The sequence below is a fragment of the Trichomycterus rosablanca genome, chromosome 1 (assembly GCF_030014385.1).
Source record: "Trichomycterus rosablanca isolate fTriRos1 chromosome 1, fTriRos1.hap1, whole genome shotgun sequence".
NCBI lineage: Eukaryota > Metazoa > Chordata > Actinopteri > Siluriformes > Trichomycteridae > Trichomycterus > Trichomycterus rosablanca.
This window is the reverse complement of record NC_085988.1, coordinates 60,694,165-60,715,601: the sequence shown is the minus strand read 5'-3', so window position 1 is coordinate 60,715,601 and position 21,437 is coordinate 60,694,165. Positions and strand designations below refer to the sequence as shown.

At 39.0% G+C, this 21,437-nt stretch overlaps 1 protein-coding gene across 1 annotated transcript in view; it reads right to left on the bottom strand.

Moving 5' to 3' along the window:
* Positions 1-21,437, bottom strand: part of nell2b (neural EGFL like 2b) — a 97,171-nt gene that overhangs the window by 61,820 nt on the left and 13,914 nt on the right. The window contains exon 3 of the mRNA XM_063007263.1: positions 8,097-8,247. Coding sequence (XP_062863333.1) covers positions 8,097-8,247 — 151 coding nt within the window. The remainder of the gene's footprint in view (positions 1-8,096; positions 8,248-21,437) is intronic.

The window sequence follows — 21,437 nt, the reverse complement described above, 5'->3', positions numbered from 1 at the left end:
TCATGAAAGGGGGCTAACAAAGTAGGTAGAGAAACAGATGGACTACAGTCAGTAATTGTAGAACTACAAAGTGCTTTTATATGGTAAGTGGAGCTGATGAAATGGACAGTGTGTGTAGTGGTTTTATTGTTATGGCTGATTGGTGTATAATTTACACTGTTTCTGAGAGGTGGAAGGAGTATCCAGAGGAAAACCACATAGACAGTCACAACCCAGGACCCACTACTATAAAGTTTTAAATAAAATGATGATTCATCTACTCATGATTTTCACTGTACACAAGCAGATTTTATTTTATTTAAACTGGTCTGGTCATGGTGGGGCTAATTTTCCCAGAAACACTGGGCACAAAGCAAGAATAGAAACTGGGTTTTTTTCTAGACCAGCCCACTAAAATCACAGCAAAACAAGCTTTCTCATCAGCCCCCATATACACATTTATCATGTCACAGAGACTCCATTCTAGAATCAGTAAAATACAAGTAACAAGTAACTACATGGTCATTTTTGAACAGCCCACTTTTCTTGCATTTTTCTTTCTATTTTACAAAATGAATGTAATAGAATGCTGCGCCTCACATTGTCGAGCTTCAGAATTATTGCTTATTTTTCTTATATTAAACCAAATTATATATGGTAGTGTTAAATACTATTTTTAAAAATGATAAATTACAGCCCAAAACCTATTCTCTTTAAATCTGATCTGCTCAGCAGCTCTATTTTAGCAAATCAGATGTACTGATGTAAAAGTTGCATAGATTTCAATCTAAATGTTGAGATTGAGTTTAAGGTTGAGTTGCCCATGGCCCAGATCCGAAAGAAAAAGGCTGTCAAGAAAAATGTCATAAAAAAGACAAATCTGGGTCACATGAGGAAAAAAATGAAATTTAGGCCACTTTTACCTGCTGCATGAACATAAAACTGTCACAGCAATCATTATTAAAGGTGCCTAGGAAAGAACTCCTATGTATAATGCATCTTGCAAGACCGGTCGCTTTTTTTGTACCTAAGGCAAGAACAGCGTGGAAATGGTTCAATTGGTCCCCTAAACACTAGAACAGTTCAATCCACAACACATGCAAAGCCCAGTCCTAGCTTAAATAAATGTCAATGTTTTGGTAATAGACTTACTATTTTATTCAGTTTTAATACATTGCTGTTGTTTTATTTATTTTTATTGTATTCTTTGCACAGTTTAGTTCATATGTACCATTATTTACCTTAACCTTTCAGATTTCATCTAATGCTACAGTGCAGTCTGCAGTTCATATCACACAATAAATACATTAGATACACAGTCAAGTCACATTATTATGACCACCAGCTAATATCCGGAGTAACAGCCATGTGCAGCAAGGACAGCAGCTAGACGAGCTGGGAGTGACTCAAAAAGGTCCTGGTAGGTTGTCACGTATCTGGAGCCATGCTGACTGCAGTGCATCCCACAGCTGGTGGAGGGTGCGTAGGGGAGGATCCATAGTTCGAACACGACAATCAAATTGAGTTCAAGTCTAGCCATTTTGCAAGTAATCTGCCATCTTTGTATTTGTATTTGCCACCCTCCCCCAGACATAGCCCATTAATTGTATGTAGATACTCAACTGGCTGATAGCACCTCTTGTGCTATCAGCCAGTTAGCACAACTATAGATTCCAGTGGTAGAGGGCTAAAGCAGTGTTTCCCAACCTTTTTGAGCCACGGCACATACAGTATATCACATTAGAAAAATCACAAGGCACACCACCAAGAAGTTGTACTGCCCTCTAGTGGAAGAGAATGTAATTGTTCTGCCTGTCACTACACACCGCAGTACCAATCAAGTGAAATTGGATAATCTTCCACGGCACACCTGATGATTTCTTACGGCACACTTATGTGCCGCGGCACAGTGGTTGGGAAACACTGGGCTAAAGGGCTCAAGCGTCTCTGTTGTATTCCACTTTAAATTGGAAACATGGCATTGTAAGAAAAATCTGGAATGGCTACTAGTAAGCTGTGAAATAAGGAGACCAATTTTGCAAGATTTAAAGCACCCTTAGTTTAAAGTAATAAAGTTTTAATACATTTCTGTCAATATGGTCAGTCAATATTGTGTATTGTTTTTAAGTTTGCCACTCAGTGGCACTGCTAGCAGAAAGGCACATTTAGCCACGTATCTTGTAAAAGGCATAAACTTCATGGAAAGTGGAAATATCTGTCCAGCCTCATGGAAAACTAAGTGCTAAGCACGTATCATGTGGGCGCAGCCTAAGACCCACAATTTTAGCAATTTCAGTCCATGATAACAATAATCCTTCTATCGAAAGGGTACACCATATGGCTTGGTAGAGAGCCATGCCTCTTAAACCTTGGCCCTTTACAACCCCCGCCACTTCTCGCTAAACAAGGTGTCGTTTCAAAGCTTATAATGCTTACAGGAGCTTTAGTGGCCTGCACAAAGCCCTATTTCAACTGCATGAAACATTGTTTGGATACTTTTGAACATTAGCTGTAAGCCAGACCTTCTTGTGTGACAGTGTGACACACACACACACACACACACACACACACAGAGCGCGAGAGAGAGAGAGACACTCAAACTCAAAAGAAGCTTTATTGGCATGACAAATAAGGACATTCGTATTGCCAAAGCAAGTTACAGAGAAATATTAAAAATAAAAATAACAAATAACAAATATATACAAAACAGTTACATGTGCAAAAATATATAAAATAGAATAAAATATTAATAATTTAATATTTAAATTATTAATATATAAAGACACACACACACACAGAGAGAGACACGCACACAAACACAGAGAGACGCACACACACACACAAAGAGAGAGAGATTTTGAGATTTTACATTATTTTATTTATCAATACATCAAATACAAGAGAGACGCACACACACACACACAGAGAGAGAGAGAGAGACACACACACACACACAGAGAGAGAGAGATGCACACACACAAACTGATCGTTATTACTACCTCATTACTGTAAATATTATAATTTTTATTGTTATTATTTTGCACTGTTTTTATTATTTTATTCTATTCTATATATTTTTGCACATGTAACTGTTTTGTATAAATTTGTTTTTTCTTATTGTTATTTTTATTATTTCTCTGTAACTGAGCTTTGGCAATACGAATGTCTTTATTTGTCATGCCAATAAAGCTTCTTTTGAGTTGAGAGAGCCGTAACCGAGCTACAGAGAGAACATGCAGAAAAGAAGCAGTGCTCTTAGTATAATGACAAATAATTGAGAAATAAACTATAAACATGTTTAATTATGTTAAATCCGATTCGTTCATGGCGCGAACTGAGCTTTCCGAGCATAACTTACATCAAGCACAAGTACAGGGAGCGACTGAGGGCTCTGGACCAGGAGCTCCGTTTCTGCCTCTCATCCATCCCTGCCAGAATAGGGCGATTGTGTGCATCATCCCAGGCTCAGGTTTCACATTAAAAGTAAGTCACGTTTACCCCTCCCTCCCTAAATGACACCTTATGGTGTGTGTGTGTGTGTGTGCAGTCCGAGTGTAAGTTTTTAAATACATTTTAGACTGGGATTTTTGAGATTTTGCATACTTTCAAAGGGTGCCGTGACTGAAAAAAGGTTGAGAAACACTGCTTTAGAGTACACAATATTGCCAAAAGTATTCGCTCGTGACATCCCATTCATTAACCATAGGGTTTAATATGATGTCAGCCCACCCTAATAGCTTCAACTCTTCTCGGAAGGCTTTCCACAAGGTTTAGGAGTGTGTTTATGGGAATTGTTGACCATTCTTCCAGAAGCGCATTTATGAGGTCAGACACTGATGTTGGACGAGAAGGCCTGGCTCACAGTCTCAGCTCTAATTCATACCCAGACAAGTACCGTTCTTCTGGCAACCGCCAAACCCAGACTCGTCCATCAGATTGCCAGACGGAGAAGCGTGATTCGTCACTTCAGAGAACACGTCTCCACTGCTCTAGAGTCCAGTGGCGCTGACGCTTTGCATTGCGCTTGGTGATGTAAGGCTTGGATGCAGCTGCTCGGCCATGGAAACCCATTCCATGAAGCTCTCTACACACTGTTCTTCAGCTAATCTGAAGGCCACATGAAGTTTGGAGGTCTGTAGCAAAAGTGCAGAAAGTTGGCGACCTCTGTGCACTATGCGTCTCAGCATCCGCTGACCTCGCTCTGTCACTTTACTTGGCCTACCACTTCGTGGCCGAGTTGCTGTTATTCCTAATTGCTTCCACTTTGTTATAATACCACTGACAGTTGACTGTGGAATATTTAGTAGCGAGGAAATTTCACAACTGGACTTGTTGCACAGGTGGCATCCTATCACGGTACCACGCTGGAATTCACTGAGCTCCTGAGAGCGACCCATTCTTTCACAAATGTTTGTAGAAGCAGTCTGCATGCCTAGGTGCTTGGTTTTATACACATGTGGCCATGGAAGTGATTGGAACACCTGAATACAATGATTTGGATGGGTAAGTGAATACTTTTGGCAATATAGTGTATGTCTATGGGATTCTGTGCTCATTCAGTCAAAAGTGCATTTGTATGAGCACTGATGTTGGCCAAGAAAGCCTCAACTGGTGTTCCAGTTCATTCCAAAGTTGTTCAGTGGGGCTGAGGGCAGGTATCTGTGCAGGCCACTAGAGTTATCATTAATTTATTACACTTGTTAGCAACTGTTGTGGCTTAAACACATAAATGTAAAATTATAAGGAATATCCTAATTTAGTTTTTTCCCTATTTAATGTATGCCCACATGTATGTCCTTTGGCGAAATGTGGAGCCTGTTATAGCAGCTCTATAATACACAGTGACAGAGAGCGCATGTGTTTAAGAGATTAGCAGTGGGTAAATGTAATTAGTATTGCTTTAGAGTGGCCATGCATGGCCGCATTTACCACAGATCAATTACATCAATTACAAAGCAGATACAGACTTGCGGTTTTATTGCTGGTGCCAAAAATGTTAAGTGATATATGGATAGAACTCATAATTAACGTAGATCGCTAACTCTGGTCTCTCTTTCCTGTTATTACCCATCTGTACATATCAATTTGTTGTACCATTTAGGAGTTATATGTGTAGATATTAATTAAACTGCCTATTAGCTTATCTGTCTGACTGTCTTTGATTGATTTCTGTATGCTCATATTGAATCGCTCATATGTCTTCTATACTACAAGTACCTATCCAATCAGATTTCCGATTAAAATTAAAAGAGCAAGACTTGCCTGATTACTCATTTGTAAATCTCAATATAAATACTGAAATCAGAGCTTGGTGTTTTAGCATATCCTGGCCTGGCATTGCCAACCTGGCATTATTCAGAGGGATTTAGTAGTAAGAATGTATCCGTGAGGATACATGCTGAACTGTAAGCCCCCACAGTGGAAGCATGCTGACTTTAAAGCTCAGGCGTAATCAATAAGCTTGCATTCAAGAAATGTCAGTGAACACTCCAATTAGTGACATCACACACGCAGCATAGATGGAGTGCCCTGTGTGCCAGCAAGTGCTCTTAAATGATTTAGAGCAACGTTTTAGGGCAATAAATCAACTTTTCGCTTTAAACTTCATAAATCATAAACAAAATTCAACTAGGGGATTGTGGGTCTTGGATCTGGGACTCACATTATGTCTGTTTGTGTGCATGGAAATCGGATACTGCAGTGAATAAATATAAACAATGCTGCAGCCATCATTAATATTCTGTGACAAATGTTGATGGTCTGTTCAAACGATGCAGCTGTTCATACTGCTGATAATATGCTGAAGATTATCAGAACAAAACGACTAGCACTCGATGACCTGCATAACATTTTGATCTTGAATTATTTTAAGATAAAACCTTTTTGTTTAAATTGCTAAACATATTTAATATTAGATAGTTTTATTTTACCTTTAAAGAAACTCTAACAGAATTTACTCAAATAAAAATCTTAATGCATTTCATATCATTTTTACTTATGTATAGAATGTACAGTACCTGCGGGAAAAGCAGTAGGACTAATTATTATAAAAAACTATAATTAAACACAAGCTTTGCAAACGATTCCAAAAAGCACACTAGATATATTACTATTATTAGTAGTAGTAGTATAAATGCTCTGGTACACTACCCCAGCACTGCCGAGATTTTAATCTGGACTACGCATCTACACAGACATGTCTGGCAATGTCTGATGGGCTATGTGGGGTGGATATGGGATGGTCAAAGCCCTGCAATAAACTGGCGCCAGGGTCCACGATATCCTTGTCTTGTGACCAGCTTTTCCCTGTAGAACCAGCCTAGGTGCAAACCTGACCATGATAAAAGCAAATGATAACATACAATAAAATATTTGAATATTGGCCGGATGGATGTTGTAATGAATGGGTCAAAACGTGACAAGAGTGGTGGACACACATGCAGAGATGATTTAACAAAACGTTTAATAATAACAACAAAACACAAACAAGACAAGGGTACACAAGAAAAGACCAGACACAAACACGAGCTACGCTAAATGCTAATGCTAATCCTAAACACATGAACAATTCTAAAGCTAAACTATGCTACACTAATAGCTAACGCTAATCTAAACACACAAGAAACCTGACTAAACTATACTAGACCCTAAGCTAAGGCTAAACATTATCTTAGACGAACACAAGACATGAATAAGACATGAACAAGACTAAAACTAAGCATGAACTAGACAAGAGCATAAACTAGACAAGGGCAGAGCAGAGCATACCATACCATACCATACCAAAATAGTCCTCACCAAAGGATCCACAGCTGCGTCTTAAATGGACGCAGGATGGATAATTAGCAGGGGACCAATCATAACGAGGAGCGTTGGCTTAAAACTGAAAACAGTCCAGCATGTGCTCCTGGACAGAGGGATGTGGCAGATAAACTCCTAGAGCATAGAGGCTTAATTCGTAACAGGTGTCTTCATACAAACATGATTTTGTGTGTTGTGGGGGATGGGGGTGGTAAGATGTGTTCAGGGTATGTTACTGCATTGTGCCCAGTGATTCAAGGGAGGTCGGACCCACCACAACCCTGGCCAGGATAAAGTGGTGGTAAAACATGAAAATAGCAATAATAATAATACACTACAGCTACAGTACAGCACTACAGCTTCTTGTGTTTGTAGTAAATTTGAGAATACAGTGGGTTAATTAATGCTTCCTGTAGGCCTCTCACCCAACAACAGTGTCTGATCTTACAATGTTTTTTAACCCATAGTTTCCAACAAGCTCATGGTCAGGTGTCGATAGACTTTTGGCCATATAGTGTAGCAAAGACATAACATACAAACAATTCACTAATGAAATGATACATTCATACCTGATTATATTTATATAGGCAAAATGTAAATACCATTGTTAAAGGGTTTAGCAGCCCTATTGTTTAAATTGGGGTATTACATAATAATTAAACTCTATTTAAATGAGGGATGATTGGTTGGATGAAGATGATCCACATATTTTGTAAGAATAATTTTGACAGATATTATTAATAAAAAACTAATTACCTGTGAGATAATAAATATATGTTATTAAACACTGCATTTAGTATTAGGACACCTGACCATAGGTTTGTTGGACACCCATTCCAAAACCATAGGCATTTATATTAAATTCCTCCCTTCAATATCATCTTCTGGGAAGACTTTCTACAAGACTTTGGAATTTGTGCCCATGCATTTGTGCCCATACAGAGTCAGTGAGGTCAGGCACTGATGCTGGTAGAAATGGCTTGGCATACAATCCAAGTTTAATTAATCACAAAAATGTTTAGTTAGGTTAAGACCAGGGCTCTGAGAGGGCAACTGAAGCTTCTTTGCATACAACTAGTCAAACCATGTCTTTATAGATCTTGCTTTGTGCTCAGTGGCATAATTATGGTGGAAGAGAATGGGGCTTTCCCCAAACTGTTGTCACAATGCTAAAAGCATATCATTTCACTGCATATAATTATATACTTTTTATAAACCTGTTAGCAATGGATGTGGCAGAGAAAACCACATTCATTAGGGAGGTTGTCCACATACTTTGAGCAGAATTCTAGATCTAATTTCAAAGCAACAGGTACCTCTGCTCTCCATGATGGATGGACAGCAACACACCCGAGTTGAATCTGTCCTGTTTGAGAGTCATCAGTAGGGTGAACTCCACTCTGCCTCTGAGCTTCTGCAGTATCTCTTTAGCAACTCCTGCTGAAGCCCGAACACTCCTCCTCGTGCCTGAGATGAAGAGAAAGACCTGTTACATCTGTATTGTAATTCTCAGAATACAAGCTCTATATGACTAAAAGTATGTGAACAACTGACCATTAGCTTGTAGACATTCCTATTCATTTACATTTTCGGCATTTGACAGACACTTTGTTATCCAAAGCGACTTACAGTTATCATTGAATGCAATTTAAGCAATTGAGGGTTGAGATCCTTGTGGCAACTTGGCAATGGTGCAGCTTGAACCAGCAACCTTTCGATTACTAGTCAATTACCCTGACTGCAGAGCTACCACTGCCCCACTGTGACATTTCTCATCTATAAGGATTATTTAGCAAACAATAATTGTACCTAACAATCTGTACCAAATGCTGACTGTACAGTTTTGAATCTATCCTCCACCTTGTTTACATTTTCAGCATTTAGGAGACGCTTTTATCCAAAGCGACTTACACGATGAGCAACTGAGGGTTAAGGGCCTTGCTCAGGGACCCAACAGTGACAAATTGGTGGTGGTGGGGCTTGAACCGGCAACCTTCTGTTTACTAGTCCAGTATCTTAACCACTGAGCTAGCACTGCCCTACCCTGTTGAACAGCTGGCAATACTAAATCAGTAAAAATGTGGAAGAAGGTTTCCTAATCACATTTTTCATTGCGTATGGGGACCATGTTTTGTGCTTCTTTGTAAAATTTTACCCCATTTAGACATTGCCATTCCCCACACAATGAGTCTCCACTATTACTCTACAGCTACCAACCTGGAAAGTTTTCTTTAAAACATGGGATGCCAGCCAACTGCCTCTTTACAAGTTGCAGCTCTTGCAAAGTGACATACCTTGCAGATTGACATACCTTGCCGGAGGTGCTTCTGCCCTTCGCCCATACATACAGGCTACAAAATGCTCATGATTGGCTGACATTGCATAATTAATATTTGAGACAGGAATGCCAACAGAAAGCAGGGCTGATCTGCATCAAGCTTCCAGCAACAAGAAGCTGGCATCATCAGGGTTTGAACTTTGATTATAAAACATGGTTTTTTTTCTTTAATTCTGTGGGTATTCTGGGGTTCTGGCTGTAGTTTTAGGGTATTTAAAAACTACCTGGGTAAATGCCACCTATTCTTGTCAGTGAGTTTCCACATGCAACCACCGTTCCCCTTTGCTGATGCTGTTTGTCAGTATGTGTTAATCACTATGAATTTTGAGACTCCCCCACACTCCATTTGAATACAGCGCTCGGCATTACATTGGCAGCCACTGTTAAAACAACAGCTTTAAAGAAGGCCAGGAAACTGGAAGGAATAACACTGAAAAAGGAGGTTTAGAAAAGTGTTGCTGGTTTTCCCATGGCCTTACTATGCTCCCTCAGACAAGGCAAGACTAAAATATTATATACTGATCAGCCATAACATTAAAACCACCTCCTTGTTTCTACACTCACTGTCCATTTTATTAGCTCCCCTTACCATATAGAAGCACTTTGTAGTTCTACAATTACTGACTGTAGTCCATCTGTTTCTCTACATGCTTTGTTAGCCCCATTTCATGATGTTCTTCAATGGTCAGGACTTTCCCAAGACCACTACAGAGCAGGTATTATTTGGGTGGTGGATCATTCTCAGCACTGCGATGACACTGACATGGTAGTGGTGTGTTAGTGTGTGTTGTGCTGGTATGAGTGGATAAGACACAGCAATGCTGATGGAGTTTTTAAACACCTCACTGTCACTGCTGGACTGAGAATAGTCAACCAACCAAAAACATCCAGCCAACAGCGCATCGTGGGCAGCGTCCTGTGACCACTGATGAAGGTCTAGAAGATGACCAACTCAAACATCAGCAATAGATGAGCGATCGTCTCTGACCAACTAGGTAGGAGCGTCTAAAAGAGTGGACAGTGAGTGGGCATGTGTGTAAAAACTCCAGCAGCGCTGCTGTCTGATCCACTCATACCAGCACAACACACACTAACACACCACCACCATGTCATTGTCACTGTAGTGTTGAGAATGATCCACCACCTAAATAATACCTGGTCTGTGGTGGTCCTGACCATTGAAGAACAGGGTGAAAGAAGTAAAAAAAAAGCATGTAGAGAAACAGATGGACTACAGGCAGTAATTGTAGAACTACAAAGTGCTTCTATATGGTAAGTGGAGCTGATAAAATAGACAGTGAGTGTAGAAACAAGGAGGTGGTTTTAATGTTATGGCTGATCAGTGTATACAAAATATATAATATATAAAATATTAAAAACATCATTCATATAGAGTGGATCCATCCTTTGCAGTTTACGTTTTAACACCTTCCACTCTGTTGGGAGGGCTTTCTACACTATTTACTTTTATTGATTTGACATCATTGATTCTTTATGCCTCTTAGCAAAAAAAAAAAAAAAACTCAATAATTGGGAGTGGTATTCACATACATTTTAGTGCACTTTCACTCCTAGTACTACACTAACAAGACACCCAAACACTTATTATTTACAGTTAGTGTCTTAAGGTAGAACAAATTTTATTTCAATTTATTTTTGCCAATGTCCAGTTCAGATCATGAATCTGGGTGGAATTCACAACTCCAAGGTTACCAGGTTTCTCCTGTGTAGAGGTCTTATGAAATAAGATTTTTAAATTAAATTGCAATCACTACAGTGGAAAAATGTGAAATACAATACACACAGCATTGATTTTCCATAGTAACATGCATAATACCGGCCAAAACAAAAACAAAACCTCTATTACATTGTTTTCATGTCGCTTAAACCCCTAACTGAAAAACAAAATGCTGAATTTGTGTCAGAACTGTACACCATCAACTCTGAAATTAAATTAAGCCACAGCATTTATTGCTCTTCACCATGTGGTGCTAAAATGTGCCAAAATAAAAAGTAAAAGATCCATTGCATCGACTCAAGGTCGCTCGACCTCTCAACAGAAAAACGATTCATGTTGGTTTGCATTTAAAATAATGAAACACTGAATTTGTGTCAGAATTGAAAACAAATCAGCTTGAAATGCAATCAGCTCACAGCTGTATTACATTTCACTGTGTGCTGCTTTGAATGTGACAAAAGAAAATGCAGTTTAGTCAATGTGTTTCACATAAATTTGCTTATGTTTACTGTCTGTTCTTGTGCCATGCATTCAAATTATTCCTTTGTACTGACATTGGTGTACTGTCTAGGGTGTATTGCCGAAAGCAGACACACCATGACATTAACCAGGATAAAGCAGTGGTAAAAATAAATAAATATATACAAATTATGAATTTGATGTCTGCAATACACACAAAAAAGTTGGGACAGAGGTGTGCTTATGACTCGGCGCTCGGGTCCCGCAGCGGTAAATTACGCTGACCCACTACAGCTGTTATCCAGTATTCAAATCCTCAATAGTGTTATCGGGTGGTTGGACATTTACAGACTTGATTGGCTATTTCTAGAGGAGGTGGCCAAGCCTCCAGATTGGTTTGGCATCCCGTCCAATGTGTTACTTCATTGTGCCTTGTGATACCAGGAAAGTCAGACCAACTGCAACCCTGAACAGCATAAGTATTGGTAAAAAATGGTTTAAGGTTCCTTAATGTTAGACACCAACTGTCAAATACAGAGAAGGAAGAATGATGGTGATGGTTTGGGGCTCTTTTGCAGAATCCAGAGTTGGCGACTTGCACAGTGACTGGAATCCTGACCCAAAGATGCTACCCCATCATTTCACAGTGCCATATAATACTCTCTAGTGTACATTTAGTTCATCTGGGGTTCATACTACAGCAAGGCAATAACCCAAAACATTCATCCAGGCTATTTCAGAACTACCTTAGAAGACAAGAATAGAATATACAGAACAGTCTCCAGATTTATACCCCACTGAGCTGGTTTGGTCAGATGAGTGAAAGCAATGCCAGACATTTGTGTAATAAAAACAATATTTAAATGTTATTGTAGATAAATCGCCTTGAGTGTGTTTAGCTGTATTTTTTCTAGAAAAAAAAAAGCCTCACCATGGCAAGAGCTACAAAAGGAAAAAAACAGACAACCAATAGCAAAATATTTTTTCTTCTGGCTGCCCTCTTACTTCAGGCTCGCCACAGCAGATCTGTGAAACTAAATAGCACACCTGGCACAGTTTTTATGCCGAATGCCCTTTATATTTTTTATCCTCACTTGGGACTGGCACTGAGCACGCACTGACAAGTGCACCTTCAAATGGCTCGACTGTTTTGGCCATTTCCTCCCAGACATTTGCAGACATCATGTTCGCACAAACAACTGACCGGTGCACAGATTTTAATCCTGGATTCCCAGATCTCAATGGTAGTGGGCTAGCTCACTTTACTGCTGCACCATTTAAGTACCTCTAACAAAAAAGAGACATTGCCCCACAGGGACGTAAGCATAAGCTGCCTCCACTGACACATTAGGAATCAATGTTAAACATGAATTCAAAATGCAAGATTACACATAAAAGGAGAAATGGAAAGATAAGGAGAAAGGAAGAACAATTGGTGCCACCAATACCAGCTAATCGATCCACCAGCAAGGGACAACCAAGCTCTTGAAAAAAAGAACTAAGGCAGGGAACTCAGTAAAATGGGTTAAAAGACGGACTGTCACTTCATTGCCAATGGACCTCACGTGGCAGCTGCACAAGAATGACGCCACAACCCCACTCAAAGCGGCCTGCATCCAGGGCAGCATCCTCAGGATGGCAACATTTAAAAAGGTATTAAATCCCTTGCATAAGACCTTGTGCCGTGGGCCTCCATGTAGCCTACTGGCCATAATGGCCTGGCAGGCATGCATGGTGAAGTAATTTACAACATACCATTACAGTTGATACTTTGATTTTTGCTTAGCAACATTTCCATGATGTATTATTTATTTTCAATTGTTTATTTGAGTTGAGTACATTGAGTTAGTGGGTAGCACCATTTTCTCACAACAAGACAGGTCTGGGTTTGATTGACCAGGGTCCTTTTTGTGTGTTAGTTTGCATGTCCTCACTGTGTTCATGTAGGTTTCCTTTGGGTGCTCCAGTTTTCCTGAAGTCCAAAGATACACAGTCAAGTGAATGTGTGTGTCTGTGAGTGTGTGTCTGCACTGTGATGAACTGGCGACCTGTCCAGGGTGTGTCCTGTCTTCCGTTTGATGAATCGACCCACCGACATCATTAGTGCAATACATCAAAGTCTAGACTTCACTTCAAACAGCCATTGCTCTCAGTGTCTAATTCAGATCAAGCACAAAAGTTACATAAGATCCAGATAAAACACCCTACTGATCTGACTGAAAAAACAAACAAACCATTTTTTCTTGCAAAATAAAGCTTTAATCTAAAAGACTGGCATCTAGGACGCAGTGGGTCTCAGTAAAAACCTCAGACAGAAGGGGCTGAAATGAGGGAAGTGCAGCAGATGGACAACTATCAATAGCAGCTCAGGATCTAGGGAGCTTTGATGAGTGATGAGAATCTGAATGCATGACTCACTGTCAATGTCAATCATTTGAATAATTAGCACTAAACAAATTTACAGCCAAATAAGCCAACAAATGAAGCGACATCCTTTCTGCATTTATCAAACATTACCTGCTTCATTTCATTTTCATGTTTTATCACAGCTTTATTCTGATCAGTGCTGCGGCAGTGTCATTGTCGAAAAGCGTTAGACCAATAAATTTGACTTGACTTGATTGCATATTATTATTTATTTATTTATTTAATAGGATTTTAACATCATGTTTTAAATAATTTGGTTACATTCATGACAGAACAGGTAATTACACAAGATTCATCAGTTCACAAGTTTAATGTCAAACACAGTCATGGACAATTTTGTATCTACAGTTCACCTCACTTGCATGTCTTTGGACTGTAGGAGGAAACCCACATAGACAACATGCAAACTCCACACAGAAAGGACCCGGACCGCCCCACCTGGGGATTGAAGCCAGGACTTTCTTGCTGTGAGGCGACAGTGCTACCCACTGAGCCACCCTGCCACCCATTTTACTGCATATAGAACATAGAAAACTATGTATTCATTTATTAATTTGGCTCTATCTACTATGAGACATGAAAGAGATGAACAACTTCTGCTACTAAAATTTATAGATTAAATTATTGTACTTTTTATTTTGGTCCCTTTTCTTTTGTCTCATAATACTTATCTCATTAAATCTTAATATGAGTAAAATAATGGTGGGCACTTTTGTACAGGATATTCACAAAAAAGCAATATTGTATGAATTAATAAGTAAAGTAATGCCTGTACAGAAAACACATAGTGATAGTGCCAGCAACTACAAAAAGGAATGGAGTGCAAAAGTCATTTTAGCCATATTTTTAGTTTTGCTAGAGAAGGGGTGTGCATTTTGAACTTTTTTACCCATTTAATGTAAGATAGAGAGATTTTGATTGTCAGGGCACAATCTTAACAATGTAAACTTAAAATGTAAGCTTATATACATTGTTTGTTTTACCACTTCTTTTTTTGAGGCAGGAAACACCCCGGACTGGTTATCCGTCCAGTCAGTCCATCACAAGGCACACACACACACACACACACACACACTGCATGTTTTGAACTTGAGAGAGAAAACCAGAGCACCAGGAGAAAAGCCATGCAGACACAGGAAGAACATGCTAATTTCAAACAGAAAAGATCCTGCCTGCCCATCCAGGGAATCAAACCCATGCCCTTCTTGCTTTGTGGCGACAGTGCTAACCACTGTGCCAAAGTGCTGCCTACAAGCAATGTTTTTCAAAAATGTCGGAATATTCTTTATGTCACATATTAAGTAAAAATGGGTAAAAGCTGCTCAGGTGGTGCAGCGGTAAAAACACACGCTGGAACCAGAGCTGGGATCTCGAATACATCGTATCGAATCTCAGCTCTGCCTACCGTCTAAGGCTGAGCGGCCACATGAACAACGAATGGCCTGTTGTTCAGATATGGGTGGGACTAAGCCGGATGGGCATTGGTAGAGAGGAAGCATGACGCAATCGGGCAATTGGACACGCTAAAAAAAGGGAAAATAAGGGGAGAAAATGCATAAAGAAAATATATTTTAAAAAAAAATTTTTAAGAATGGGCAAAAAATTTACCAGCAAAACTGCAACAATTACTGTCCTCAGTTCCTACATGTTTAAAAAGTGTAATTAATAGTAAAGGTGATGAAACAGTGGTAAACATGCCTCTGTCCATACTTTTTTGAGTGAATCGCAGGCATCAAATTCAAAACCTGTTATTATTTTCAAAATACAATCAAAAGGTGGTCAGTGAAACTTTTAAAGTATTTTTGTCAGGTAAATAAAGATTCAAAAGATTTACCTTTTTACTAAATGTTTTCCAGAAATGGTGCGTGTGTGTGTGTGTGTATGTGCACAGATGATGGTGCTATAGATAAGAATAATACACAGATTTATGCCGCATCATGTTACACTCAACCCCTAATTTTATGTAACATCAGGATTAAATTGTATAAAAATGTAAAGTAATACACATTGGTATATGCCAGACAGAATATTATAATATGGCCAGACTAGACATTAAGCTATGATATTATTTTAATTAAGGGTGTCATATGGTTATACTCAAGTTATACTCAGATATCAGCATTTGCAGCCGTTTTAGTAAAAATGGTAAATGAGCAAAAGGACATCAATGATTTAATGTTTTCTATAAAGGAACAAATCAGCTGCTAGTCAACTGGGACAAGTGTGAAGCATAACTCTCAGAAATTACATATTTCTCCTGCTGGCATGATTTAATATTTAGTAGTGTTACCTCAAAGTCACACAACAAAAGATCTGGGAGGATATAGCAGAAAAAGGGTCAACTGGTAGGATAGATGTGGATTTATTTACCAATGTCTTTTGGTACTGAGGGAGGGAGTACTGCTAAATGACAACCTGGTTGCTTCAGTGCACTGGCTTCACTGTAATGAAAGGACTCTACTTATGGACTGTTATCTTAATTGCAAGCCATCATTGTGGACCTTTTTTGGGACCATCTTTACTGTGTCACACAAAGTGTACTTTCCCTCTCAAAGATAGAGGACGAGGTGTGGTACACTCATCAACTACACTGCCAACTTTTGGTCTGCAATTTGTCATATTTGACAGTTTCTGTGCAAATTATGTGGAAAGAAGATGACCAGCTTTGTTCTGCTGAAAGCTGATGGCTGAGGCTTGACATAGTTCTTTTTATTATGTTCTACAAACAAGTACATTTGAATGTATTGCCTCTGTTTAAAACATGGAAACGTTTAATCTATACAAAACTAAAAAACATGAATTTCCTTTGGCTGTTGTAGGAACCTCTTATTAAATGTTCCATACAGTGGCGGCCAAAGGTCTGCAAACTGATTTAAGTGTGTTTAAAATATGACAGTTTTATTACATGTGAGAAATACACCATGATGAACAGAAACACTTTTGTGTTAAAATGAACAAAAATTTAATAGGACTGGCTACTCAACTAGACCTAGGTATGAATGAGTACGTGAATCACTGAGTCTGTGATAATAAATTAGTGCCCTGACTTGCGCGCAATGTACACTCATCAGCCATAACATTAAAACCACCTCCTTGTTTCTACACTCACTGTCCATTTTATCAGCTCCACTTACCATATAGGAGCACTTTGTAGCTCTACAATTACTGACTGTTACTGCTTTCATGTTGTTCTTCAATGGTCAGTACCCCCACAGGACCACTACAGAGTAGGTATTATTTGGGTGGTGGATCATTCTCAGCCCTGCAGTGACACTGACATGGTGGTGGTGTGTAAGTGTGTGTTGTGCTGGTATGAGTGGATCAGACACAGCAGCGCTGCTGGACTTTTTAAATACCACTCACTGTCCACTCTATTAGACACTCCTACCTAGTTGGTCTACCTTGTAGATGTAAAGTCAGAGACGATCGCTCATCTATTGCTGCTGTTTGAGTTGGTCATCTTCTAGACCTTCATCAGTGGTCACAGGACGCTGCCCACGGGGCGCTGTTGGCTGGATATTTTTGGTTGGTGGACTATTCTCAGTCCAGCAGTGACAGTAAGGTGTTTAAAAACTCCATCAGCATTGCTGTGTCTTATCCACTCATACCAGCACAACACACACTAACACACCACCACCATGTCAGTGTCACTGCAGTGCTGAGAATGATCCACTACCCAAATAATACCTACTCTATAGTGGTCCTGGGAGAGTCCTGACCACTGAAGAACAGCATGAAAGGGGGCTAACAAAGCATGCAAAGAAACAGATGGACTACATTCAGTAATTGTAGAACCACAAAGTGCTTCTATATGGTGAGTGATGTGTAGAAACAAGGGGGTGGTTTTAATGTTATGGCTGATCGGTGTATTTCAGAGTAGGACCCACCATGATCCACATCAGAACAAAGCAGTTATTAAAGATGAATGAATAAATATTATTATTGGAAATAATACAATATGGCAACACAGTTGTGCAGCTGGTAGAGTGGTTGCCATGCAACAACATGGGTTGGTTCAGATAACTTTAAATAACTGTCTCTGAGGAGTTTCACATGTTCTCCCCATGTTCTCTGGGTAAACAGTAAAGTGGTACTTCTCCTAAATACAATGCAACTTAACACAATAGTATTGCACCCTGTCGTCTTACTCACAAATTTCCCATGTAGGCTCTACCATGCAGTTACTAAAAATAAAGAAATAGGTTATACAATAAAAAAAAAAAATAAATAAATAAATAAATAAATATATATATATATATATATATATATATATATATATATATATATATATATATATATATATATACTGTATATATATATATATATATATATATATAGTATAAAGTCAATAGCTAAAACTAAATTATTAATTGAATTTATTTGTATAACAATCATTAGCTAAAATATGATACTTATAACACTACTTCTAGAGGAGAACATAATTGCCAAATGAAAATGTATAACCTTTAAAAGAAAGTTTATAACCTTTAAAACCAAAGCACCAAGTAAACTGGAATGTAAAAAAGCTAGGTGGTTTGTGCTGGACTGATTTTCATCATGTAAAAATAATTAAGTTCTACTTATTCGTCTCCAATGATTAATTCCGGTACAAATCCAATAACACAACAAACAGCTGCAATTAGCAGCCTAAATAAAGATAAATTTTTAAGCAGTTTACCTGTGACTGCTTTGAAAACTAAATGGAAGTTCATTATGGAATACTAGTGCTGAGTGCAGGAGTGTTAGCTAATGTTCAGGTCTATCACGCTGAGCAGATAATGGCAATATGACTGCAGGGGAGTAGAAGGAAGGTCAGAATAATATCAGCGGAAATAAACGTGACGATGGGGTGTACCATATCAGCTGGAAGCCAACCTCAGCACAGGAGAAACGTACTTAGCAAACGTCCTGTCTCAGGATTCAGTGTCAGGTAGCTAATGAATTAGCAGCAACTCAATCCTGGCACTTATGGTTCTCATGTTTAAACTGCACTGGTTCTGAAGGGCGTAGAGTTAAAAAGGCAAACTTTCTCTTTGTTCTGTGATGTACCTGATGACAAGCAAAGTTCCATCCATTGATTTGGATGAATTCCAATGTTTTCCTTAAAGAACCTTGCCTTCAGGGTACCAGCAAGGATTTTAAAATCAAAACACATTTTGTACCACCGACAAAACACACGACTACAGAGGAAAGTAGGACACAATAAGATATTAGAAAATGGGTGAAAACTGAGTTATCACAACACTAGTTACTCGTTCCATGGGTGTGTAATAACTTAGATTTTCAGAAAAGAGAGATAAAAGCGAGAGGAAATATGTATATGCCAAACAGCAATTAAAAGAAATGGAGCGTCTGTGGGGCTCTGTTCAAAGGGTGCCATCACATTATCTCTCGAGGACACCTGCCGCTCAAGTTGGTTACTCTATAACAGCCAAACAATAGAAAAACAACTGAGTTTCTTGGGAAAAGCCCAAAGAATCCCAAAATCTGAGCAGATGGAAACAAAAAATTCCAGCCGTCAAGCGTGCAGGTGTCACAACAATGCAAAACCAATGAGCCACCAAGCAAAAGCCCAACAAGAACGACTTTTAAAAGTATCTCATAGGTGCTGACGCAGAAACTTTTTGATTAAATAGACTGCCACAGACAGTCATCTGCACCTTCATGCCCCCTACCAGCCAGCAGTGGCAAGACTGAGGGACATGATTCTGTAATATGAAGCCATTGCCAAGGCAAAGGAAGGTTGGCCTGTTACACTACTTTAAAATATTTATTTTCAACTCATTTTTTTTTAAGTAGATGATTTCCAGCCACTAGCTCTTTATCTGTTGTGGGAGACTGATTAGATTAAGCAAACATCTTAGTAAATCGACTCTGTCATATTTAAATAACTCTTGGGGGAGTTATGGCACAAATAACCAAACAGCCATTTTTCTTCTTTGAATTCATTGCTTTGAATCAGCTCATTTTAAAATGCAAACCCTATTACACAAGAACAATAAATCAGTGAAGTTGGAGTACACAATTTGTATATTTTAGGTATATCTACCAAGCAACAATCTAAAAGGTTATCAGTACTGTTTTAGATAGATAGATAAATAGATAGATATAGTTATCACAAAAGATAAAAGAGAGATCAAAGAGAAAGGAACTATGATTATGCCAAAAAGCAATTAAAAGAAGCAGAGCAGCCACTTCATTACTGACACATCCAGCGTCCAGTCTGGATCTGTCTGTGGGGCTCCGTTCAAAGGGTGCCATCACATTATCTCTCAAGGACGATTGCCGTCCAAGTTGGTTACTCTATAACAGCCAAAAGATGGAAAAACAACTGAGAATGCCAACATTTGCGCAGGTGGAAACAAAAAAATTCCAGTGACAACAATGCAAAACCAATGAGCCACCAAGCAAAAGCCCAACAAGAATGACTTTTGAAGAACTGTCAGATGCTGACGCAGAAACCTTTTTGATTTAAAAGACTGCCACAGTCATCTACACCAGTCATCTGTGGGGTTCCTTTGAAAGATGGATAGATTAGATAGATTGATAGATGGATGGATGGATGGATGGATGGATGGATGGATGGATGGATGGATGGATGGATGGATGGATGGATGGATGGATGGATGGATGGATGGATAGATAGATTAGATAGATAGATAGATAGATAGATAGATAGATAGATAGATAGATAGATAGATAGATAGATAGATAGATAGATAGATAGACAGATAGATTAGATAGGTAGACAGACAGACAGACATACATACATACATACATACATACATACAGACAGACAGATAGATAGATAGATCCCTTTATTAATCCCAGAGGGAAAGTCAAGTATTACAACAGCTCAAGGTACAATAGAAAAAATAATTAAGTAAATAAAAGACTCAGTTAAAAATGATGAATTAAATAGGCTCAAGGTGCATAAGAAATATTAAGTAAGTATTGCAGTACAATGTTGGTAGGTAATAAATACATATGCAATATGTAACATAATAGAAAAATTATTAAGTGTCTTGGGTAAATGTCCAGAGATGCGCAATGACACAATGACATTAACAGAGTAACAGATTCATGAGTCTGTCCTGATAGTCCTGGCATTAACTCAGTGAGCGATGATGTCCAGGCACAGTGGGGATGAGTTATACAGTGAGATCGCTGTTGGTACAAATGATTTCCTGTATCGTTCCTTCTTACAGCGGAGCTGGATGAGTTTGTTACTGAAGGTGCTCCGCTGTCTGACTAGGAGGTCATGGAGGGGATGTGATGGATTGTCCAGTATGGAAATGAGTTTGTTTAAAGACCTCCTTTCGACCACCAACTCGAAGCCTTCCAGTGAGCAGCTCAGTTTATTAAGTTTTTTTGCATCTCCCACTCTGATGCTGCCTCCTCAACACACTGCTGCAAAGAAGAAAGCCCCCGCAACAACAGACTGGTAGAAAATGGTCAGCATCTTGCTGCACACATTAAAGGACCTGAGCTTTCTCAGAAGGTAGAGTCTGCTCATCCCTTTCCTGTGCACAGCCTCTGTGTTGGCCCTCCAGTCCAGTTTGTTGTCAAGCCAGACACCCAAGTACTTGTACGTGTCCACCAGTTCAACATTCTGATCCATGATGGTAACAGGGGTGGTCACAGTCCTCTTCCTGCTGAAGTCCACAGACATCTCCTTAGTTTTGGAGACATTCA